The sequence below is a fragment of the Prionailurus bengalensis genome, chromosome A1 (genome assembly GCF_016509475.1).
Source record: "Prionailurus bengalensis isolate Pbe53 chromosome A1, Fcat_Pben_1.1_paternal_pri, whole genome shotgun sequence".
In the NCBI taxonomy this organism is placed as follows: domain Eukaryota; kingdom Metazoa; phylum Chordata; class Mammalia; order Carnivora; family Felidae; genus Prionailurus; species Prionailurus bengalensis.
This window is the reverse complement of record NC_057343.1, coordinates 116,334,467-116,360,198: the sequence shown is the minus strand read 5'-3', so window position 1 is coordinate 116,360,198 and position 25,732 is coordinate 116,334,467. Positions and strand designations below refer to the sequence as shown.

The 25,732-nt window shown below is 46.2% G+C and overlaps 1 protein-coding gene across 3 annotated transcripts in view; it reads right to left on the bottom strand.

The window, feature by feature from the left end:
• Window positions 1–16,708: 16,708 nt before the first annotated feature.
• The window catches only part of UBE2D2 (ubiquitin conjugating enzyme E2 D2), a 57,403-nt gene continuing 48,379 nt past the window's right edge, over window positions 16,709–25,732 (bottom strand). For all 3 annotated transcript variants that reach the window (XM_043574190.1, XM_043574281.1, XM_043574372.1), the window contains 2 exons: window positions 20,803–20,896; window positions 16,709–18,381 (listed from right to left, as the gene is read on the bottom strand). In XM_043574190.1, the coding sequence (XP_043430125.1) occupies window positions 18,336–18,381; window positions 20,803–20,896 (140 nt within the window). In that variant the 3' untranslated portion in view covers window positions 16,709–18,335. The remainder of the gene's footprint in view (window positions 18,382–20,802; window positions 20,897–25,732) is intronic.

Here is a 25,732-nt window from a genome sequence, read left to right as displayed (position 1 = left end):
CCATAAGCTCCAGCCAAGCCCCTTCCCCAGCTCAACCTGACTTCCCTAATCAGCCCTAGGACTGCCTGCAATCCCTGGGCCCTGCAGACCAACACTATCCAACGCTTGTGGTTCCCTCAGACACCCCAAAAATCCCTTCACGTTTCCATGGCTGAGGGTACTGTTCTCTCTGGCCAGGAGGACCTTCATCAAGCTTATCTCATGAACTCCTCACTGAAGCCCATGGCACGTGTCACCTCCCACCTCTTTGACTTCCATTCCCAGCGTCAGTTTGGCCCGAATCTACAGGGCTACTGCTAGCCTCTGTACAAAGTAGAAAAGTTACTCTCTTTTGGGAGATGTAGGTCCACCCTTTTATTGTTGCTTAAGTTTACTTATTTTCGTAATCTCTACACCCAATGTGGGGCTCAAACTCACAACCTGGCAATCAAGAGTCCTATGCTCCTCTGTCTGAGCCAGCCATGCACCCCATATAAATACACTCTTTTTTATTAATGTTTATTTATTTATTTATTTTTAAATAAGTTAAAAAAATTTCTTTAAATGTTTATTTTTGAGAGAGGAGAGACAGAGCACAGAGCACGAGCAGGAGAAGGGCAGAAAGAGAGGGAGACACAGAATGTGAAGCAGGCTCCAGGCTCTGAACTGTCAGCACAGAACCTGATGTGGGGCTTGAACCCACAAACTGTGTGAGATCATGACCTGAGCTAAAGTCGGATGCTCAACTGACGGACCCATCCAGGTGCCCCAATGTTTATTTTTGATAGAGAGCGTGGGGAGAGACAGAAAGAGGGGGTAACAGAGGAGGATCCCAAGCAGGCTCTGTGCTGAAAGCAGAGAGCCCAGTGCGGGGCTTGAACTCATGAACTGTGAGATCATAACCTGAGCCAAATTTGAATGCTTAACCGACTAAGCCACCCAGGCGCCCCATGCTCTTGATAGATCATGGACTGTCTTTCAGTGTCCCTAGCTCTGTTTACCAGGTACCTTTTTGCAGTGCACAGGCAGAAAAACTGTACTATGTTGCCTGGCTTTGGGGCCCCCTCATCTGTCCCCTCCTATGGTCACAGTGACCACACTGCACAGAAATAGTTTTTATTTGCTCATTTGTCTCTTTGTCCCCTCACTACTACCACCCATGAAGTGAAAGGGTGACTCTCCTATCTGCCCTGTGCCTGAAGCCTGGCACTAAATAGGTACCAGTAATAACAATTGTAGCCCACGTCTTTCTGCACACTTCCTATGTGTCTGGCACCACACTAATTGCTTTCTGGGCATATGCTTATTTAATCCTCAGGCTCAGATACCTGCTTAAGGTTACAAAGTAACAAAACTCAGATTTAAATCCATGCCTTGTCTGAGGGATCTGCCTTTTCCACAACTGTCATTTATCAACTAATGTTGGTCATTGATTAAACATCCAACGACTGGGAAGTGGCTGCATAGGGAGGGCTGTAGGAGTTAGGGTCTTCGATAAAGATGGCCAGTCCGGAGCCTGATCTGATGTCTAGGGCCCCTCTTGGGGCCCTGCTTCCCTCGCTTGTATCAAAGAAGATGGAAACAGGACATTTGGAGCCCTATCTCAGGGCAGGGTACAGGATAATCTTCAGTGGGGTCACACTGGACTGTGACCTCAACCAAAATCCCAGGGCAGGACTAGGGGTGCAAACATGGGCAGGGGAAGAGAGAAACTTAACTGCTCAGACATAGGCCCCGGGCCTCTGGGTTCTCAGCCCTCATATACTGACCACTGGCCCTTAGGTCTTCACCAACCCTGCCACCATGACCTTTGAAGGAAAAAGAGAGGTGTGAAACTAGAAAAGAACTTCAGAAAAGCCAGGTCTGTCTCTTAGGATGCCAAGGCCCACTCATCCCTGAGAAATCAGTTTGGTGGCCCCAGCAGAGACCTAAGCTGTGTAAACTTGAGAAAGGAGGAGGGCAGGGTTGGGGGGGGACTCCAGTCACAGAACAAAATGACTATGGGGTGAGGCTGGGAGGGAGCAGAGACCAGGCCAACACACACACTCACACTCTGTATTTCCCCTTTTGCCACAGACTTGCAGACATGCTACGCACATGCCAGACAAGCCCATTCTCTGCCAGACGCAGGGAACTCAGCCTGTGTGTGGAGCGAAGAAAGGGAGTGGGGGCAGTTCGGGGAACATCATGCCCCTGGCTGTAGCTCTTAACTTCTCTCGGCACCTTCATGGTTCAATTGTCTCTACTATGGGAGTGCAACTGTGACCTCTCACAGGCCAAAGCTGTGGCTCCACGCACCCTCTCCTCCTCCCCTGCTGTGGGGAAGAGGGAGGGGCCAGAAGGTAACTGAATTGGGGTCATGGAGGAGGGGGAGGACACAAAGTCCCAAACCAGGAGGCCCCTGACACAGCCCAAAGGAAGGGGTGCCCTGGGTATCAAGAAGCCAGCCCGGCCTGAAAATGTTCTACCCAAGATCTACAGGGTCTGGTGGGGTGGTATGGGAAAGCCCTGCTGGAGGTCGAGGGGTGGGGCTCACAGACCTGGCCCTAAAAGCAGCAGAGGGTTATTAATGCCCCTTACACCGAGACTTTTGGGTGTTTGTTTTGTTTTGTTTTGTTTTGACACTGGGACTTTTGAACAGGACCTAGCCTCAGACCAGAGGACCCCACTCACCAACTTCTACTTGCCTTCAGACTCCAGAGAATGGGGTGCTCAGGCAGTGCCTGGGGGTGGGCCTGGGATGAACTCCTCTTTGAACTGGTGGGACTGGTTCTGTGTCTAGCCGCCTGGGCAGTCACGGGTTGCCTGCTGCCTGGGAGGAGGGAGGCCTCAGGAAGGGGCCCCTTGTAAATCGTTAACTCCCAGAGCCACAGTCACTGCTGCTGGGTCCCCTCAGCCCCACACCCAGTTGTGACTCTGGCTCTCAGAGTGTCTACCCCAGACCAGAAGTCAGAGGTCAGAGGTCCCGGCCAGAGGCCCCAGCACCTGGAGAAGTCCCTCCCTCAAAGATCAGGAGGGAGGTGTGGGGGCTGTCAAGGAGGGTGTCTATGGGGAGGACCCTCTCTCAAAGTTCAGAGTTTCTCACCATTGTTTGCCCTCCAGCCTTCCTGCTGCAGCCCTGACCTTTGCCTCTTAGGGAAAAGAGAGTCAGGAGCTCAGGGTGGGCCTCCTGGGGCAGCCCCTGGGCAAGTCCCAACCCCACCAGACCCTTATCCTCCTCAGGGAGGTAATTATGCTAGTCCCACCCACTCTACCTCAAGGAGTGTCACCAGGACTAGATAATGAATGGGCTGAGGAAAAGAACTAGATATTGTTCAGAACGGATAGGACCCTCAGCATTGTTCCACCCCTGCTTCCTGGTGCTGCAGTCCCCCAAGGGAAATAATAAAGGCTGCCTTTCTGGAGGCAGTGTGCTTGGTTATCTGTTTAGTAATCACATTCCCATTTTGTAAATAAGGAAACTGAGGCTCTGAGAGGTGATTTACCCAAGCTGTGGCAGCTGTACAGGAAACCAGACCAGGATTTGATTGAACTAACTCTGTGCTTTCAAGCTGAACCCTTGAGGGTTTCTCTGTCTCCTCAGATTCCTAAGCTATAGGTGAAGAGACAACCTTAAGGCAGAATGGGCTGGACAATCCTCCCTTGTGAAACAATGGGTGTGTGTGTATGTGCGCATGTGTGCGGATTCGGGCAGGTACAGGAGAGTATGTGGGCAAGAGACTGGCAGTGTCCCCCATTACCTCTCTGTAAGCCCCTCCTCCAGCTGCCTCTCAGGACACATACCCCAGGTGCTACCACAGGGGAGACTACCCGCCCCTCCCCTCCCCCCCTGCCCCCACCGCCTAAGAATTACCCTGCTTAAGACAGGCTAATGAGGGAGGATTGATGGTGCTACCACCCTTTTCACTAGGGAGGCATCTCAGAAGCCTAGGAGATGGAGACCAAAAAAAAAAAAAAAAAAAAAAAAAAAATCAACTTTTAATCGAGATTGCAGATTCAGAAAAGATTCATAAGTGAAATGATTCCCCCAGGAAATATAAAAAGTTACTTACGGCACGGCTAAATTGGGCATACTTCAATCAGGGGATGTTGAGAAATCATTAAGATACACAAGACTTTTTTAGACATGTGTGAGCTCCATCAAGAGGGCAGGTCATTGCTCCAGTTAGGAGGGGTCGGCCCTGAGCTAACTTGGCCTCCTCCTGTGTCACTTCCTCCCACTCAGACCCATGGGTGGGGAAGGAAGGGAAAGTAGGGAGAAATGCTACCCGCCAGGCCCCAGGGGCCACTGCCCCCAGTGATCCAGAGACTCTAGCAGAGGTTAGATAGAACTTTTCATCTTTTGAGGTAGCCTTTTGCCCATTCCAATAGCATTATGTAGTGTGGCAGGGCTGGAACTACTCACTTCTCTTGAAACATTGAAAAAAGGGACTCCCGCTTCCTATCTCCTGGCCCCTTAGATATTCCTTGGGTGGGCCTAAGGAAGTAGTCACTCACCTTGGACACAGAAAGACCAGAATGCCCTCTCAGACTTGGGTATGAGGGATTTGCCTTGAGGGAGGGCACAAGTCATTCTGTTTGGTCCCTTCTCCAGGGAACACTGAGGGAGTGAACCACTCTGGGAGTTTTCTTTTTTTTTTTCTTTTTTTTTTTTTTTTTAACGTTTTATTTATTTATTTATTTATTTATTTTAAAAAAAAAAATTTTTTTTTTCAATGTTTATTTAATTTTGGGACAGAGAGAGACAGAGCATGAACGGGGGAGGGGCAGAGAGAGAGGGAGACACAGAATCGGAAACAGGCTCCAGGCTCTGAGCCATCAGCCCAGAGCCCGACGCGGGGCTCGAACTCACGGACCGCAAGATCGTGACCTGGCTGAAGTCGGACGCTTAACCGACTGCGCCACCCAGGCGCCCCATAACGTTTTATTTATTTTTGAGACAGTGAGAGACAGAGCATGAACAGGGGAGGGTCAGAGAGAGGGAGACACAGAATCCGAGAAACAGGCTCCAGGCTCCGAGCTATCAGCACAGGGCCCGACGGGGGGCTCGAACCCACGGACCGAGAGATCATGACCTGAGCCGAAGTCGGCTGCTTAACTGACTGAACCACCCAGGCGCCCCACTCTGGGAGTTTTCAAGGATAATGGTTAGAAGACATTTTCCCCTCCCCATTGTAACCACCTCCATTTTTCCTGTAGAAGGCTTATCTGAAGTCTAACCCTCCTCTCTTACAGCCTGTGGGGGTCTTTCTACCCCTTGCTTTCCTTGTCCTAGGACTTCCAAGGTGAGGCCAGGACATCAGTGAAATGCAGAGGGTCTCTGCTGAATACTGATCGCTCTCCCCCTTCTACGAATTTCTGAGAGCCAGGACTCCTGGGGCCTGGGACAGGGTCAGGCTTTACTTGTATCTCCATGCTCTGTCAAGGGCCTGGTCCCCAGTTGATGTTAAATAAATGTTTATTGAAGAGGAGGGAGGTCATCAGAAGATGGCTGGGATTATCTGTCCCATGGGGTTGGGTGTGGAGGAGAAAGGAGACAGGCCAGATTGGTCAGGGGACTGTAGTGTCAGGCCCATACACCTGTGTAGTCCTGTTCTCCATCAAGTCATCAAGAAAGGCAAGAAACCTGAGCTGGATGGTGGTGGCCACGCTGCCTTGTGGGTGACCCGAACCCGATCCTGGCCAGGCCGAGGCGCTATTTTAAACCCCAACCCCAAGCTGCCACCTCAGCCAGCTTGGCTCATCTCTGGTTACAAAGGCACTGCCCACCTCCCAGCCACTTCCTCCTCCCTGCTCTGGGACCCCCTAGGCTGGTGTTGGGTTCAATATGCCTTAGGGAAACCCTGCTCTCTGTGGTCCTTAGTTTGTCAACTGGCACCAATGCCCCTCTCCATCCCCTGTGCCCTGCCCACTAGGCACCATAGTCTAGTCTACCCACACAAGGACCCAGTGACCTGCATTCCGACTGAAATTTCCCCTACAGATAAGGGTTCTCTTCTCCAGGAATAAAGGCATACCCTGGCCAGAGAACATGAAATGTTGGGTTCTTAATCTGCTGGGGCCAGAGTATGCAGTCCAGGATAGGGCAGATGTTACAGGAAGAAAGGAAGTAGGTTAGACATAAGTAGGACTTCCCAGCAGTGAGTCTGTGCACCAGAGAACCTTCCTTCACCTCAGTGCCTGCATGGGTAGGCAGAAGATGACTCCAGAGGGAACCCCTTCCCCAGGTGTCTGGCTCAAGGGCTTGTGGGTCCGGAGACTTAGGCACCATTTAGCCAGCCCACAGAACCTTCCTCCCTCCCCTTCCTGGAGGGGCCAGCTCGGCACTCAGGTGGACCAGCTGTCAGCTGGCTGGGCCCGCTGGACTTGTGTCCACAATCCTTCTCCTACTCTAGGCAGTAGCCCCCACTGGCTCTGAGGCCTGCCAGCTCCATACACAGTCCAACACCAGCCGAGAGACATTGCTGGGGCACCAAAGGAAGGGAAGGGAGGAAGCTGATCATCCATACTGGCTCCTCCCATCTCAAACTGGCTGGACAGAAGGCTGCCTAGGCAGCCTGAGTACCCCCTATGACCGCACCCACTCCCCCGCCCCCATGCTGTGTAGTCTCAGCAGTGAGGTGCTGGCATGAAGCCTGGCGCAGCTGAGCAGTGACGCCAACAGCCCTGCCATCTCAGGCAAGCATGGTTCCCTCCAACCTGGCAGTTAGGGCCATGGCGGCGGGGGGGTGGGTGGGGGGGGGTGGGGAGTGCAGGGGGGGAAGTGTCTCCCACCCTCCTGGGTCTGAGACAGCTGGGGACAAAGCTGTTTTGGAAACCTCCCCCTCTACTATTGCAGAGGACCTCTGGCATCCCTGTGGGTCTTGGCCACCGCTTCCAAGCCAGGGGGCTGATCCTGAGGTTAGACCAGTGGTTCTCAACTAGGGCTGATTCTGCCTCCCAGAGGACACCGGACAATGTCTGTAGACATTTTTGGTTGTCACAACCACTGCTACTCATCTCCCACCCTCACAGTGAGAGAAGGTACTTCTGCTGTTCCGGCTTTAAATGCCATTTGTGGCCTGAGGAATTGTGGCAAGCCTCCTGCCCATCCACCTATCTACCAAGCAGCCTCTGGGGTTGTTAGAAAAAATGCCTATGATAGGCGGCTGGAAAAACTCTTCAACTGCTCATGAAGGGGGACTAGATGTATCCCACCTACCAGGTAAGCTCTACAGAGCTCTCTCCCCACGAGGATTCTGGGTCTAGGACAAAGCATAGGGGCTGCCCTGCCCTTCGGGGCCCACTCCCAGAGGGCTGGCCCAGTCTGGACTTGGTTGGAAGCTCTGGTCTCCTCCTCCTCATTTCCCCACTCCCTCCCATTTCTGTTTAGGAGGCAGCAATGGTGGCTCAGCTCCTATCTCTGGTTTCCTAGGGAGCTCTGCTGAAGCAGCCCAGCCTCCGTGGGTCCATCTGTCAGGGAGGCTGTTCCGCCCCATCGATTGCTGTTCCCAGGGGGCTGTGCTGCTCGAGGGACCCAATGTGGCGGCCAGATAGGAGGAAACCACACCAACAAGAGGGAGTGGGGGCAGCCTGGCAGCAGGCAGAGCTGAGGGGGGCTGACACTTCAGTAACAAGGAACAAAGCTAGACAAGCATGAGAAATGCAGAGGGCCAGGGGCAGCAAGGCAGGAGGCTGGCTGGAATGACCTCTGAAGCCAGGTGGTACCCTCAGGACTCAGTTTTGCCTTTGGACACACTGAATTCCCACTTGTAAAGACAACAACCATAACAATAGCCGAATTTTACTGAGCAGGAACAGTGTGTCCAGGACTGGATTAGAGGCTTTGTACACCTTTGCTGTCATAGGAGGCTCACACCCCTCTAAAGCAGGTGCTGTTATGCTCTGACAAGAGAGGAAGAGGCCCAGAGAGGTTACAGCACTTGTCAGCAGCCACACAGAGGACCTGGAGCTAGACTTGGAGGCGGGTCAGCCTGGCCTGTGGCTGTGCCCCAGCCCCAGACAGACAGCCAGACCTAGGGGGAGGAGGCGTGTCTGGCCAGGCTAGAGGCCCTGCCTACCCTCCCCCTCCCTGCCCTCCCCGCGGAGCCGCCTCCTCCCTTGGGCTCTGTGACATCTGCCCCGTTTCCCGGCCCCAGACAGCTGCCCAGAGCCACGTCAGCACTTCCACCGGGGAGCCTGGAAACTGGCTCAGCCCCTGGGCCATGTGGGACTGTTGAGTCCCCAACAGGGTGGCTCTAAGAGGGGCAACTCACTCAGCCGAGCAGTGGCTAGGTCCGTGTGACCTTGTGCAAGGTTTCTCTGAGCCTCAGTTTCCTCTGCTTCGAAAAGGGGCTTTGGGAAAATCTTCAGAAGAGGATGCAGTAACATCTTGGGTGGACAGAACAAACATTACCCACAGCCAGAGTTCTGGGGGCTCCTCGGGGAGCCTTCAACCTCCAGTGTCCACACTTGGGGTTGTTTGGTTATTTGGCGGGTCTCTTGGGGGTGAGAGGAAGGGTGGGGAGGTGTCCGTGCTCCAGCAGCGGTGGCTGGCTGGGGCCAGAGATAACCAGCGCCTCCCAGAAAATCATTAGCATCTGTTTGGGCCCCCGCAAAGTTGGCCTGCCGGCGCCTCCCCGCAGGAAGGAGCCCCTGCATGCCCCCACCCGGGAGCACTAACCGGCCCCCTCTTTCTCCTTCTCCTCCTCGGGCTCAGCCCAAAGTCTTGTGGGAACAACATCCACGCACCCGGAAAAGGGGGCCCTGGGTGCAGAGTTACAAGCGGGGGTCAGGCCGCCCCGTCGGGGGTGTCCTGGCAAGGTGTGGGCGGTCCGGTCCGCGCTCTAGGCGATCCAGGCCGGCTCTTGGCGACGCCCGCGCTGGCGGCAGCCCAGGGAGTGTGTGGAAATGACACCGCCAGGGCGGCGGAGATCCCCCCCTCCTGACATTGGCTGGAAAGTGGAGCAGCTCGTCAGGGACAATCAATGGCGATCGATCGCCAAGCGGCGCTGGCGGACGGCGTGGGGGAGGGGCGGCGGGCCGGCGGAGGTGGGGGCATCCGCACCGAGGTCAAACAACACACAGACTTGGAAAGGGAGACAGCAGCACAGAGGGGGTCACACGGACACACAATACGTAGTTAGAGAAACATCACTAAGGGGCACTGCCACCACAAAGGAGGTACAGTAACTACATGGGAGTTACACCACACAACAGTTTGTGCCACAAGTCTTGACACAAGGGTTACACAAATGGTTCACGTGGACACACACAATAGTGTCCAGACACAACCATAGACACATTATCATACAACCAGTTCACCCTGCCACTCACAACAGGCCCTTGTACCACCACAACCTATGACCCTATGCCAGACACCTACAGCATCCCCAGGACACAAAATGAGTAATACATTCCACTTGCTGGTCTCAAACCAGGCAACAGTAGGGAGCTGCATACTCTGGCTGCACAACAAAGTCACACAACAAAGCAAGAAAGTCACACAGCCAAATTACACATCTTCACCACCACCTCAAGGAACATTGTCAAATTGGGTGTCACGCTATGCAACAATGCAGTTGTGCCCCATATTGGCAACATGACAGGATCAAGAGCCTAAGTACACAACAAGGCCACACAGCACCACAAGTGGCACCTAGCAAATAAGACACAGATGCAGCTGTATGGCATCCCCAGAGGAGGATATAATGTGGCACAATAAACAAATACTGGGGCGCAGGCAACACGGCATTAACTCACAGGGTTCTGACATAACTAAATGAGCTTCTCCCAGGTGAGCACTTAGCACAGGGCCAGGCACATGGTGAGCACTCAAACCACAGAGGGTCTCAGGATCATTATTAATAGTTATTAGTGAGTCCTATCAATATAATGACTGTAAACTACTAAAATAGCCTCACTCTCTCCAGTAGGTTCATTCCCTTCCAGGAACCTGATTCATCCCAGCAACAAAACTAGTTCTGCCATCACACACACCTGGGAAACACTACTCAAGTGCCACAAACACAACTAATTCTGCTACACTTAGCCACATCAGTGGTCACACGTTACCACTTTCCCTACTACGGAGCCATGCCTAGCACACACTCTGGGGCTCTGGTGGGGAAACCACCCCCAATCTCTCACCAGGTGCAACTCAACTAGTGCATAGCTACTGGCCCAATTTCCTGTCACTCTCACCGAGTTGTAGAACACAAAGCACCTCTCACCCAGTAGCAATCTACTCTGTTACATATGGCCCCAGACCTCTAACATAGTCTCCTTAAGGACCCTCTCTAATTAATCCCTTTCTCCATTTCCCCATGCAGAAACTGAGACATCAGTTCCAGGGCCCTCGGAAAAGCCCTTTCTATTCCAAATCCAAAGCAGGAAACAGGGTTGGCCACTGATCTCAGCAATTTCAACCCCCCCATTCCCAGCAGTGCATGTGTGTGGGAGCAGGGCCAAGATCTGTCATTCCTTCAACACACCCTTATAGGCCACTCCTGTGGTTCCAGTATAGGGCCAGCTGGGCTGTAGCCCTCACTTCCTCCAGTGAAAGCCTGGGCCATCCCAGGGGTTTCAAACCCTTGCAGCCAGGGAGCTCCCCCTAAAGGCTCTACCCAGGAAGACTATGAACATTCCCTAGTTTTGCCCAGCTGTGTGACCTTGGATAATTCCCCAACCTCTCTGTGCTGGGATCCCAAGTTCTGTCAGCAGACTCCAAGAACTCCTGACTCCCAAATCTCATGTGTACATGGGTACATGTACATGCATGTATGCACACAATGCACACACACACTCTTTAGGGAGAGAGTTGTAAGACAGAGGCTATTAGCCTCTGACCTAGGATGGGGGGAAAGCAGGGACCCTGGGCTGTGCGCAATTCGACAGTCAATCACCCATGGCTCATCCCTTAGCCTCATCCTTCAGGAAGGGCTGGGAAACAGCTTGCAGAAGTCTGGCCTCCTTCCACAGGACCCCTCAATCCCAGGTGGCTGGAGGTAACTCCTCCCACCCCCTCTCTAGACTTTTATTCACCATAAGGGGTAGATGGACTCCCCTTTTGTCCCCCAAGAGAAGCAGAGGGACAGACAAACTCTGTTCAGGGACACACAGGCTGGCCAGGTATGTCCATCCAAATGTCTGCCCATTGTGTTTATTGGCACACTCTCGCAGGTCTTACCAAGTGGGTGTATGAGCTGTGGGCCCCAAAGAGGCCCAGACAGCCTGCCCCAAGTCCCTGGGTGTATCAGGAGCTGATCCTGCCGTGAAGAGGGGAAAATCTCTGGCTTCTACAGGAATCCAGGAATGATGTCTTATTGTCCATGCATACCTCCTTGAGAACTCATAAGCACCCAAAAGCCACAGCCTTCAACTTGATAAGGCCATTTTCCACCAAGCATTGCCTAAGGGCCAGGTGCCCTTTTCTAGATTAGAAAATCAAGTAAAGGAGAGAAAAAGTAGGCGCCCAAGAATATACAATTGAAAAGTCATGGCCTGTGATTCAAACCCAGATTTGAACCCATAAGCTACACAGCTTATGCTCATACCCATGTACATAAACACTAAGGAATGTCCATGCTCACAATTCTCACAAGTTCACACACACACACACACACACACACACACACGCAGACCCCTCCAGCACATATTCACACACACAAGCAGACCTACACTCTCCCACGCCTGGAGCCTGTCAGCCACATTCTCCAAGGTTCCCTCCCTCTAACAGGGACAGGGGCAGGCAGGGAGTCCACATTCCCAGGTTTCCGCCCTGACCCTGACCACCCCCCTTCCCCACTCAGAGCACACATTCCTCCTGCTGCAGCCAGATAACCAGCCCCAGGGGGAGGCCTGGGGGAGAGCAAGGCATTCTGGGGGCCAGGCTGCTGGCCCTACTCTGGGCTGCATGAGTCCAGCTCTATTGCCTGGCTCTGGCAGGGTAGGAAATCAGGAACTTTCCCTGCAGATAGCTCCCAACCCACTGGCCAGGCTAGACCCAAGGCTTCATTATGGGGACTTTCTTGGGCCCAGAGCCTCAGCTCTCTAGAAAGGACCTCCAGGGACTCTCAACTCATCCTTTGAACGCAAAATCCCCTTATATAGTTAGAAACTAGAGTAGGATCTGGTGAGCCCTCAAGACTCCTCTCTCCCCCACTGTTACAGTCTGTCTTTCAGTAGTTGAAAACCTGGGTTCCAGGCACCAACAGCCCCTAGGCAGGTTTCCCCATCTGGGGATAGTGGTGGTGAATTCTCACAACTCTGCCTAGGGTGTAGCCACTTGGAGGGTTCAGCAAATCTGGAGACATTTGCATATCCAGATGGCCAAGACTGGAATTTCAAAGAATTCCCCAAGAAGAGGCAGCTGGCTTCTGGGTAGTGGCCCTGGAGGCTCACAGCTGTTGGGCTGGAAGACTGGGGAGCCTGGAGCCCTCAAACACAAGATAGATTAAAACAAACAAGGGAAGGCCAGAGCCCTATCAACCAGTCAGTCCCCAGCTCTGTTCCTCCTGCCCCTAGGCCTCCATCCCTCAGGGTATGAAAACATGTCCTTGTTGCCCAGAGTAGGTGGGCAGGCAGATGAGACTGGGCTGGTTGGCTGGAGTGACAGGGACTGCTTGCCTCTGGGGAAAGGCAAGAGTGGGCACCAGGCAGAGAACTGCCAAAATATGAGATCTCATTATTCATATGAAGTGATGGACAGGACCTTTACTCCCATGCAACCTGTAGGCAGGTGGGCAAAGGGCCATGCCCTGGACCCTACTAACCTGTCCACAACCTAGGGATATGGCTACTCTACCAATGGAGAGGAGAGAGGGGAACTGGTAGTTTGACACTTTTGGCAGCCTTTGGGGCCTGTTCCCTTGCTGTGACTAAGGCTATGACAGGGCCTGACTGAGCTAGATATTGGTCCATCCAGTTCTGGATAAACTGTGACAAAGCTAAGCACAAATAGGCCTCCCCACCCCAACAAAAGCCCCTCTCAGGTTCTGTCCAAGCAGATTTACTGACCACCCACCTCACGGTTTTAACAGCCATGGGTCACCACTGCCCTCTGCTGGCCACTCAGGCACTAGCATCCACTCAGATAGCAGCTCACACCCCTACTCAAGCAAAATGCACTTCAGTCACCTCCTCCATCTGTGGGCACAGTAACTGAAACCCATCCAACTGTCACCTAAAGTTAGAGGGCAGCAGGGGGCAGGATAAGCAGGGACAAACAGAGACAGTGTCAGAGGAGAAATTACAAAGGAATCCTGCCCCCTCCCCCAAAGTTTACATCTTAAACTTCAAAAGGAAATGCCCTTTCTATAGAGGTTGAACCCACCCTCATGGAAACAGTATCTGCCCCATAACCTGTTACAATGCACCAGAACCTCCCCATACCCATTCTTATGCCCTCTCCTTGTCTCCTCTAAAGGAAGACCAGGAGATGGCCTGGGGCCATACTTAGAGAAAAGCTCAATTTCTCTGGCAGGCCTGAGAAAGCCTTGGATCCCTCTGTCACAGTGCAGCAGGTGAGGGGAAATCCTGGATGCCCTCTTAAACAAGGCCAGCCGCCCTCAATTTTTAGTGCAGCACCCTGCAAGGAGCCACACTTTTCAAAGATGGCAGCAATGCCATCTGACGGCGGGGAAACTGCCCAGAAAGACCTAACCAGTACGGCTCCTTAATTAGCTGGGAGAAGCTACAGACACCCTTGCAGTCAAGTAGGTAGCCTAGCTTTTGCCAACTATCTCAAGCATGACCCAACTCTCGCATCCATGAGACGGTGCGGATTCTAAAGCCCAAATGTCAGATTGTATTTGAGCTGTTTCTAGAAACTTCGAAGTCAGGGGGCCCAAGAAGGAGCTTTGGAGCGTCTAAAGCTACCCTCACTTCCTATGGAAAACTTAAAAGCTGAGAAAGCTGACAATTTGGGGGAGCAGTTGATCCTGAGGACAGGAAACTAAACCGTCTCTACTCATTTTCTAGCGGCACTACAGTTTAAGTTGGAGGAATATCCTTTAAGAGTCCGTTTAAGTACTGAGGAAGACATTCAAATAGGACAAGTAGCTCAAAGCAAAGGAGAGAGGTGCCTGAGAAAACGGTAGCTATTTCTCCTAATATCCTCAGGAAAAGTCTGAAAGGAGCACACCAAGGCCAGAGCTGCTCTTCCCTGGACAGCAGTCAGACAGCTTAGCCTGGGCACTCAGGAGCGCCAGTCTCAGAAAAGGCCATTCTACCAACAACAACTTACAGAGGAGGTTAAAAACAAAAACCCCCACTCAATAAAAAACTATTAAGAGGCCACCTTGGTGCTAAGATATTCATACAGTTCCCTATCTGTTAAGAGGCATATTATACTCAGCCTCTGATCAGGTGCAGCTCCACAAGTAATACAGAGATGGAAAGTGACCACTTGTCACAAAAATGTCTAACTCTGATTCAACCAGTCCAGGAACAGTCAATAAGAAAAGCCAAAGCTGGTTGGTGATCATGTTATACATTCAGCCACTAAGGCCCAAGGATTTAAAGGCTTTAGACAGTCCCAAACCTTGAGCTTTCCCACTCTTATCAACTAAGGTAAAATATGGAGGCAACAATGGAGCAATGTAGTTGTTTCATGAATATTAAACATGACAAAGTGATCCCATGGCCAGACCCAGGAATTGACTTGGAAATATTCAAAGGAGCCTGAAGACCAACTACTTAGCAGCTGGAGCTTTGAAGGCTTTTAAGGCAGTTTTGTGGAGTACAGAGAACTCACAACCACTTTTCATCTAAGTGCGGGTAAAACATAAGGAAAAATTAAGTAGAAAAGAGGCTCCAGGAGCATCCCAAAGGAAATTTATTTTCCCTTTTGGATGTATATGAATGTATGTATATTTGGAAAGTGTGCTACCTTCAGTTATTTTCATATTAAAAATCCGCGTTTTCTGGGGTGCCTGGGTGGCCCAGCCAGTTAAGTGTCCAACTCTTGATTTTGGCTCAGGTCATGATCTTGCACCCTCATGGGTTTGAGCCCCGCATCGAAATTCTCTGCCCCTCCCCCACTCACTCTCTACCTGTATGTATGTATGTTTGGGGGAAAAAATCTGCATTCCCTTGTATAACCTCACATCCACCAAAATAACCCATCACTTGAAATAAAGTGTTTCACAAAGGGAATCAAAAGGAGATGGGTCCCTAATACTAGTGACAATTTTCTATGGGGTAATAAAGATGCTTATTCCTGAGTAGGAAGGAAGGACTAAAGGAAGGAAGGAAAGATATGTTCACAATTCAGGAGACCCAGGAACTAAAGTTCTTCTATTAAAGCCACCGGGTATTAGGGAGTATGGTATAGCAGAATGAGACAAAAGCCAGTTTCACCTTAATTGCAGACAAGGGACAGTTTATAGGCATTCCAGCAGTAATCTAGAAATAATTCATTTCTCCTGATAATATACCTAGGGCTCAAAATAACCTGGTAAGGCAAAAAGAAATGGGGGAAAAAGGGGGAATACTGTAGCCACTGGAAATGGGAAAGGAATGCTTCTATCACTAGGTCACTACAGAGAACACGGTCCCTCCCTCTGACCACTACCATATCCTTCTCTCTACAGACCTCCCTGCCATTCCCTAACCCAAGAGCTCTCCTTCCAAGTTTGTGTATTATCCAAAGTGTAGAAACTAACAGGACAATGCTACCTTTGACCACTGGCCAATAACAGAGCATGCAAATATCTGAAATCATGTGGTTTTATCAAGAGGGACTGCTCCAACTCTAACTTGTCCAAGGCACTCCATGTTAAGAATTAAGAAGCAGGGAGCCTGGGTGGCTCAGTAGGTTAAGAGTCCGACTTTTGGTTTTAGCTCAGGTTATGATCTCGCGGTTCCTAGGTTCAAGCCCCATGTCAGGCTCTGTGCTTATAGTGTGAAGCCTACCTGGGATTTGCTCTCTCCCCCTCTCATAAACGAATCAATCAATCAATCTTAAAAAAAAAAAAAAAAAAGAACTAAGAAGCAAAGGGAACTCATACACTTATCAATTTTGATACACTGGGGAACCACTGCCTCACCAAGACACTCAGGGTTACTACAAATAAGCTTTCACATGTGATAAAGCTGGAGACATTCCTGTAAAAAGCAATCTGATCCCAGACAAGAACCACCCTAAGTTAACACACATTTTTTATGACTGGGGAAGGTGGCCTCCCTCAATGAGACTTTGTTCTGGCCAAGGCACATGGATACAGACTGGACCAAATATGCCCTATATTCAAATAAGCAAGACCAAACTGCATTCAAGGGCCTAATTGTTTATGACCATTCAAACCCTTTCATTTGGTATCTATATGCCAGATGATGGCTTTTATTTAGCACTTAGAAATGCTTAAGAGCACTCCTGTGAAAGTATCTACGTTATGACATAATCAATGGTAATGAGCTGGCTGCTCTTGAAGATGACAAAGAATGGGGCTTTCAGGATCTGTGCAAATGACCCACACAGTCACCGGGCTAGTTAACAGCAAATCCAAAACTGATGAATTCCCACCTGCCAATAATACTGAGAATACAGGGCAATTTTAGGTTAGAGCTCAATTCTAACTCCTTTCCCCACAGCTGGTTAACAGCCAAACCTTCTTTGCAAGGTCAAGAATGCTAGAAATGCTAGTAAGTGGCCAGCAGCTAAGCAGCAGTTCAAGAGGTTTCAGGTTATAGCACACTTCAGTTCTGAGATGGGGATAGTGACACTGAGAGATAAGACAAGTTAAACAAGTTTAAAACCAAAAGCAGTGGACATTTATTCCTCAATTTTTGTGCAAGAGTGTAAAGATGCATTTGAAAGAACCTGATGGCTGGAGAGCATCAGCCATGGCCTTCAGGATGGCCTGGTTTACAATCAGATTAGGAGAAGGAGATGAAAAAAAAGTAACTTGCCTAGTTCACACGAATGATGTTTCTGGCAAACACAGTTGTTTACAAGTTTCAAACTACAATTTACTAGAGTCAAGGGAAGACTTCAAAAAGCCACATACAGTACAATTTAAAATTGGATGAACATCCTGCAATGTCAGTGCAAAGTAATTATGTAGACTCTCCAATACAAGATTGTGCTCATGTTTCCCAGGTTTGGTCAATGTTGCTCTTTTACAATCACAATCACAGAAGCTTAACTTACCAAATAGCAATGCCTTTGTTTTATGTCCTATGTACCAAGGGAATGTCACAAGGTTTTGGTGAAATGCAGCTTAGTTTCATTAATAAAGCAAATTTCTTATTTAGTTTAACAGTCATGTTCCTGGAATACTGCACATGTAAGTTTCATGGAAATGCTTTTAAGCTTATGCCCTTGTTCGGTAAAATTACTTTCAAGATATCCTTTTGACTATGTAAACTGGAATTGTTTCATGATTTTGAAATGCAACCAGTATAAATGAAAACATTTTAGGGGTGGGGGAAAACCCACCACTAATCTCCGCTAGACAAAGTTCTTAAAATCAAAAGGCCTATTCACACAAAATTATATGTAATGACTGTAGTAATCAGTTTATTACACAGATTAATCATTCTTGAACGTACAAGCTCCAGGGGAGCAATTGGGTCTTTAAATATACACAAGTATTTCCATCAAATGAATTTTCACCCTTACATCCAGATAGACCTAAGCAGTTAAAAACATAAGAAAAATAAGAGCTATTAGCTATGTATTAACTGAGAAACCACATACAAACCAAAGAATGTGGAAGAGAGAAAGGGGCTGAAAGGACAAAGGTTGAAGGGTGGGGAGATGCAAAAGATGTGGGAACAAAGCCCATCACACTTTATGTACTAATAGCTCCAATCCATTTAAATGTTGACCAGTTAAACTTAGACCTTAAAATACAGGATGTGGGTAGAGTTTAATCTGGTTGGTCATAACTTTCACCTAAGACGGAGGTCCTTCGGAATAAAATGAATACAGAAACAGCTTCGTGTTCTTCGCCTTGCTTTTCATAACTGTTTTGAGTTTAAAAGGATTCCACTTAAAAACAATCTCCTACAGGTCAGTGGAGCTTTTCTTCCCCATCCAAGCACACACCATACCCACCACCCCTCACCTTGCCGTTATCCAAATTTAAGTCAGTAAGGAAAACTTTTAGTCTCACACCTAGGTTACGCTTGGAGAACTGGCTTGTCACACACACACTTCTCTGCTAGGAGGCAATGTTGGTACAGAAGTACAGTATTTCTAGTTTGTTGTTCCAAGTATGTACAACACGCAGCACTGCTGTATCAGGTAAACATGTGCACAGGGGAAGATGAGGCGTGGGCTCATAGAAAGCAGTCAAATGGAAATCAAAAGGACTTTCTCTTTCAGAGTTCCCCTATCTTTATTTGTAGAGGTTATCCAATAATTTCTTTAATTACATCGCATACTTCTGAGTCCATTCCCGAGCTATTCTGTTGTACCTGTACACACAAAGAGAAGCGTGGCTTAACACAGGTGGAGTCAGAAAGCAACAGATTTCATTCATTATCCTATCTAATAACTTGAAGGGACTAACTAGTAGTAGTCTAGCAAAGACTTCTAAATTTCTATTAAGCATTTAGTCAGTGATGGTGGGAAAAGGCTGTAAAACCCAAAACAATGTCCTTTAAATGCTACTAATAGGATTCTGATTACATGTTAGCATTTGCTGGTACACCTTTATTCTATATTTGACTGACCCATTTCCTTTTTTTTTTTTTCAGTTTTATTATTTATTTTGTGAGAGAGAAAGAGAGAGAGAGAGACAGAGAGACAGAGACAGAGAGAGAGCGAGCGAGTGCAGAGAGCAGGGGAGAGAGCAGTGGGGGAGAAAGAATCCCAAGCACAGAGACAGCACAGAGCCTGACGCAAGGCTCAAACACATGAACCATGAGAGCATAACCTGAACCAAAACCAACAGTCAGATACTGACTGAGCCACCCAGGAGCCCCAATGACTGACCTATTTCTAAGAAAGATCTTCAGTCCCTGATTCATTTATTTGGAATTTTTAAAACTACATAATTCTACATTATATATGGTTCTTAAAATCATATACCAATAGTGATTAAATTCATGTAATACTTTCCTAAAAATGTGGTTGCTAAAACTGAATGGGTTTATTGCTCCAGAACATTCTAGTAGTAATATAAGCAGGGCAGAAGATTCTTTGTTTAAAAAGAGATGCAGGAAAAGTTCAGTGAACAATACCACTACAATCACTTGGAAAATGCCTCTTGGTAGGCATTCATGCCCACCTAGATACTGGACAAAATAGGTCTCTCATTAAAAGTTTATTTGTGTGGGGGCTCCTGGGTGGCTCAGGTGGTTGACAGTCCACTTCAGCTCAGGTCATGATCTCATGGATGGTAAGTCTGAGCCCTGCATTGGGCTTGCTGCTGTCGGTGCAGAGCTCACTTCAGATCCTCTATCTACGCCGCCCCCCCCCCCCCCCCCCCCCCCCCCCCCGTCTCTCTGCACCTCCCACACCCTCTCCCTCAAAAATAAATAAACATATTCAGGTGCCTGGGGGGCTCAGTCAGTTAAGCACCTGACTTCAGTTCAGGTCATGAACTTGGGGTTCGTGAGTTTGAGCCCCACGTCAGACTCTGTGCTAAGAGCTCAGAGCCTGGAGCCTGCTTCAGATTCTGTGTCTCCCTCTCTCTCTGGCCCTCTTCCACTCATGCTCTGTCTCTCTCTCTCTCTCTCTCTTTCAAAAGTAAGTATTAAAAAAAAAATACTATATAACAAGTTAACTTGTGTGGGGCACCTGTCTCAGTAGAGCATGCAACTCGACATATCTCAAGGTTGTGAGTTCAAGCTCCATGATGGGTGTACAGATTACTTAAAAAAAATGTTTGTTAAGTCTTAAAAAAAAAATTGTGGATGTATTCACAAATAGAAAAAAAGCAGGATCTAATTTTATTCTGAATGCAGCCAGAAATACATGACTATAGATACCATTCAGACCTAAACACAGACAAAACTAAACTAAGAACCAGTTTCAGTTAAATTCCCTCATTGCTGGTGTAGCTCCATTTAAAAATATACTATCTGTAAGACTCTCTAATCCAACAGAATTCAAATAATTCTTAATCCTTTTTAATTAAAAAAAATGTTTTATTTATTTTTGAGAGAACACAAGTGGGGGAGGGGGGAGAGAGGGGGACAGAGGATCTGAAGTGTGCTCTGCATTTGAACTCATGAACCTCGAGATCATGACCTGAGCTGAAGTTGGACGCCCTACCGACTGAGCCACCCAGGTGCCCCAATTCATAATCCTTTTGACTTTAGAAAATGATCCATAATTTCTCACCTATTGCCTCCTACAGTCTTACATGAATGCACAAAATTTAAAAATTAGAACTTTCAGTTACTATCTCTTTCAATATTCTGACCACTCTTCAATAATTCATAGTACAATTGTAAAATATGTAAATTCTTTTTTAAAAACATGTAAAGTCTACATTAAGATTTGTTTTTAAAGGAAATTTGGAGCTTTCATGTCTTGTTGTAGTAACTTTCTTTTTAGATTATGCCAAATGGTAGAAAATCAATTCCCTTTTCCCACTCAGTTACAAATACCTACCAAAGACAGGCGTTTGTAAGTCAAAAGCCAAACAGGAGACATGAGGCTGGTAGAAAATAAACTAGAGAAGTTTTTCTAGACAGTGGGAGTCATTTGACACAATGAGAGATAAGATCAGCATCTTCCACTTATAGACACTTGATGTAAACACTCTTCTTTCTGTTCCCAGGTCAGTATATTAGAACTTCATTTTAAATATCTGACTCAGCCCTGAGTTAAGATCTGAGACACAAATATCTTCACCCCACCACAGGTACTTTTCTGGCCATACTTACTTTTCTCTATCTGTTTTGTAGATCCGAGCAATCTCAGGCACTAAAGGATCATCTGGATTGGGATCACACAACAGAGAACAGATGGACAAGAGTACTATAACGGTGGGGGAAAAAAAGGTATAAATTAGTAGAGGATAAAAACAAAGGGTTGAAAGAAACATGAGATGCCAACACACAAGAAAATTCTAAGAACCTATTCATACTGTGGTGTCCAGGAGCTTTGTGAGTTCTACCTAACTTTATAGTATCAAGAATCAACAAAAATTCATGTAGGATTTCTCTATGCTTGAACCCCTAAGGATACTGGCCCAGGCTGATGAAGTGACTTGTCCACTGTTCCTGGTTAGTGAGTAATTAATGTAGAATTAGAATTCAGGTCTTCCAAGTCCTAGACCAACACTTTTCATAGGCCATAAAACTCAATATTTAGAAACCCATCTTCAGAAATAAATGGCTCTCAAAATTCCAAAGACAACCACACTACTGAATGCTCTCAAGAAGTGACAACCATGAAATCGAACAATCACTGCTTTCTCAACGACAGGTATTACATTCAGATGCGATGGATTTCATTTTTAGTTGAAAACAATTTAGTCTAAAAACATAACGGCCCGTATTTGCCCCCAAATGGAGCTGGCCATACTTAGTATACAGGATACAACATTTTAAGTTCTCAAATTCTTTTCAGTGACAATTTAGAATCTCATCTAAGCCATTTTCTCAGTGACAACGTGGAACACAGCAGACAAATCTCAATAATACAATTGCCTCTGTTCAAATTTGTTGTAAACTTATGTATTCCTTACTGAATGCAAAGGAGGAGGCCAAGGCCACTAATTGTATTAAATCCAGGGGTCTCTGACATATTAAATAAATTCTAATTCTTCTATTCTGATGCAAGAGAACTCAGCTATCTTATTTCTAATATTCTGTAGCAGGAGACAATGATTCTAAGCTCATTTTACTCCCAAAACATCAAATTCACCAGGAAAATAATTCATTTTCCTACCTAGAGAGATCAAGGGCTTCTGAGAGGTGAGGAAAAGGTTCACGTGCCCTTTATCATTCACTTTGTTAACAAAAAAGCTATTTCCTTAAGAGTATATGGAAAATAAAAAACATCAGGAAAGATGTTTTCTGACTCTTCATTCCTGTTGCCCACAATTCTGGCAGATGGCATTCCCAAAACATCTTCTCTTCCCATTGTCAGGTGTATCACCTGATGCCCTCTTCAAGCACAGAACATTCTAACAGCAATAAGGAAAGATTTCATGTATTTCCTGGAAATGACAACAGGAAGTTACAGATTTTTGAATGTTCATGAAATTATTGACTATTACTGAAAGAAGAAACTTGTCCAGCCCATCTAATCGGCAAGAATTCAAATAAATCTTCACCTGAAATTAGACATGCTACCAGATTAGTATGTGCACAAATTCCCTTACCAAATTTCTCTTCCAATTATTCCAATAAGGCAACCTTAAAAATTTTTTTTTAAATAAATAAATTTTTTAACTCTTCCCAGGAAGGAAAGGAAGGTGGGGTGGTGGTTACCTGGACCTGGTAAAAAGATTCTTACTGTACTACTGAGGATCCTTTTAAGTCATACAACACTGCTTTTGGCTTATAATTTACTATACATTCCTTCTCCATAAAGAGATACTCCTATTTGTATAACCTGCAGACACACTTCACTGAAATGACTAAATTTTTATCTACATCAACATTTTTCATCAGTATATACTCATTTTCATCAGGGTCATAACCCACAGTCATTTCTAAATCTAAAAACATATAATCAAGTGGCTTTATAGCACATTTAACCGCTTCTTTTAAGGTTTCTGTATATTAAGATCCCTATCATATACACTCAAAGCAGAAAGAACTTCAGGTCAAAGTTACTGCCCTCAACAAAGGAATAATATCACATATAGGATTCAGGCCTTTCACAGAACTACTTGCCCAAACATTCAATTTACAAAAAGGAGTCATTAAAACATTAAACTTAGGTATACTGATATAATCAAGTTCAACAAAATAGAATGCAATTATTTTAAAAGATAGCTATCCAGACAAAGAGAACGTAAGTCAAATAAATTAATGGCCCTTATGAGGTAGCGTAACTGAAAAATCAACACTAAGCACAGAAGGGGGAAGAAAAAAAAGAGCTATGGTTAACAATTTCAGCTATTAAACCTTTCCCCTCCTACACACACACACACACACACACACACACACACACACACACACAGAGTAATCTACCTTTCTTGGTCCCATTACTGGATTTCTATCTTTACTGATACTTGGTGAAGGAAGAACAACCAGGCAAGGAAATCACAATAACAACACTTTCACAAGCAGCCCCTCAATTACAAAGAGGCTTACAAAAAGAAAAGGGCCCACTTATCTGCAAAACTATTTCAGTCACTTTTTTTTAAAGATTTTATTTTTGAGCAATCTCTATAGCCAATGTGAGGCTCAAACTCACAACTTGGAGATCAAGAGCTGCATGCTTTAGTGACTCAGCCAGCCAGGTGCCCCTCAACTTTTAAAAATGTGTTCTCCTAGTTTTTTGTTTATATTTTTGCCTGGGATGCCATAATTTTCAATTTAATGCCCCAGATTTTTTTTTTTTTTTTTGAGAGAGAGAGAGAGAGAGAGAGAGAGAGAGAGAGAGAGAGAATGCACACATGAAAGGAGGGGAGGGACAGAGAGAGAGAGAGAGACTTGAGTAGGTTCCACGATCAATGTAGAGCCCAATGTGGGGCTTGATCTAACCACCCTGAGAGCATGACCTGAGGTGAAATCAAGAGTCTGACACTTAACTGACTGAACCACCCAGGCACGCTAAATGCCCCAGTCTGGTTAAGCATCCGATTTCAGCTCAGGTCATGATCTCATGGTTCATGTGTTAAAGCTCCATGTCAGGCTGTGTGCTGACAGCTCAGAACCTGGATCTTACTTCAGATTTTGTCTCCCTCTCTCTGCCCCTACCCCACTCATGCTCAGTCTCTCTCTCAAAAATAAATAAACATTTAAAAAAAATTTTTTTTTTTTAAATTGTCAGAGGCACCTGGCTGGCTCAGTCCATAGAGCATGCAACTCTTGATCTCAGAGTTGTGAGTTCCAACCCACACTGGACATAGTGCCTACTTACAAAAAAAAAAAAAAAATTGTTAGAGTATACAAGTCATATTTATAAAAACAACAAAGTTATAACAGCAAATATCCAACATTTTTTAGAACAGTGCCTTTATCCTAGTTATCTGAGTGCTTACAAGAAACCAATTAAATATGCATTTTGCTTTTTGAAATCTTTATAATAGTAATGAAATGGTTAGAATTACTATCCTATTTTACAGATGAAAAACTGAGGAATACAGAAGCTAATTTGTCTCAAGATTCATGTGATAAGAGGTAGAGCTGAGAGGTGAATATAGGCAGTTAGATTCAGAATCTATGTTTTTTAGCATGGAACTATGTTGCCTCCTGCCTAAATGTACACATTAAAGAAAGGATAAAATATAACAAAATAGTAAAGAAAAATATTTCATACACCAAATCTCATCACCCAAATGCCCACATTCTTTCTAGCTACTTAACATACTTTTTTTTTAAGTAATCCCTACACCCAACATAGGTCTCGAACTCACAACCCCGAGATCAAGAGTTGCAAGCTCCATTGAATGAGCCAGCAAAGAGCCCAAACATACTTCTATATTAACTCGAATTATAATATATACAAACTTTATCTCTTTTCTGCTTTTTTCAAACATAGTATTTTCCCATTTTTTACAATATTGGTAAGGATCAATACTCTTTAAAAAAAGTGTGTGCTAGAACTGATTATTTCTTCCTCTACTGTTGGATCTTTAATTTCTAATTTTTAGAAATAAATAAATGTTCACAAATGTATTTCCACACAGGTTCACAAATACACTTCCACACAAAACATTTTTAGCGTTTGAGGTTATCTATCTTCTTAGTACAAATGAATGAAACTAGAATTACTGGGTCAACGGGAAGTAATGATTAAATCTCTTATCTTTTAATACATACTGACTGGGATTTACAAATCTATACTCCTACCTGTGGATGTAAGCACCCGTTTCAATGTACTTCACCGGCATTTGTTTTTTTTTAAAAGATCTTTGTTAATTAAAAAGGTGGAAAATAGGAACTTAATTTTCATTTCTTTGATTGTTTTGCTCCTTTCTGACCATTCACCTATTGGGATCTTTTTCTTACTTATTTTTATATATGTTCTTTCTATTTTATTTTTTTAATTAAAAACAAATTTTTTTTAATGCTTATTTATTTTAGAGACAAAGAACACAAGCCTGGGAGGGGCAGAGAAAGCCATAGACAGAATCTGAAGCAGGCTGCAGGCTCCGAGCTGTCAACAAAGAGCCTGACATGGGGCTTGAGTCCATGAACCAAAAGATCATGACCTGAGCCAAAGTCGGTCACTTAACCGACTAAGCCACCCAGGTGCCCTGTATGTTCTTCCCATTTTAAACATACTAGCCTATCATCTCATTTGCAGCCTATTTCTTGTATTTGTGTTTTGACAGCTTTTAATCTACTTGTGATTTCATTTGGGTATGATGTTGAGGGGCTGTACAATTTCAAATCAACAATATAAGAAAATGTATAACTACTCAGTTCACAGATATAAAAAATTCCCAACCTACTCATATAATTAGGTTTTATTTATAACTACTGGATATTTCATCACAAAATTGGTGACAAATCTTTAAATATACATTCAAACACACATACACAGGACTATATACGAAAAAAATCAAGATGATCAAATAAAAAATTTTTTATTAAACTGGTCATATTACAGGATGAATCTGTTACTAATAGAAACCTCAAGACCAGACCTGATAAAACCTTAAAGAGCCTGAATATGAATTCACCTATC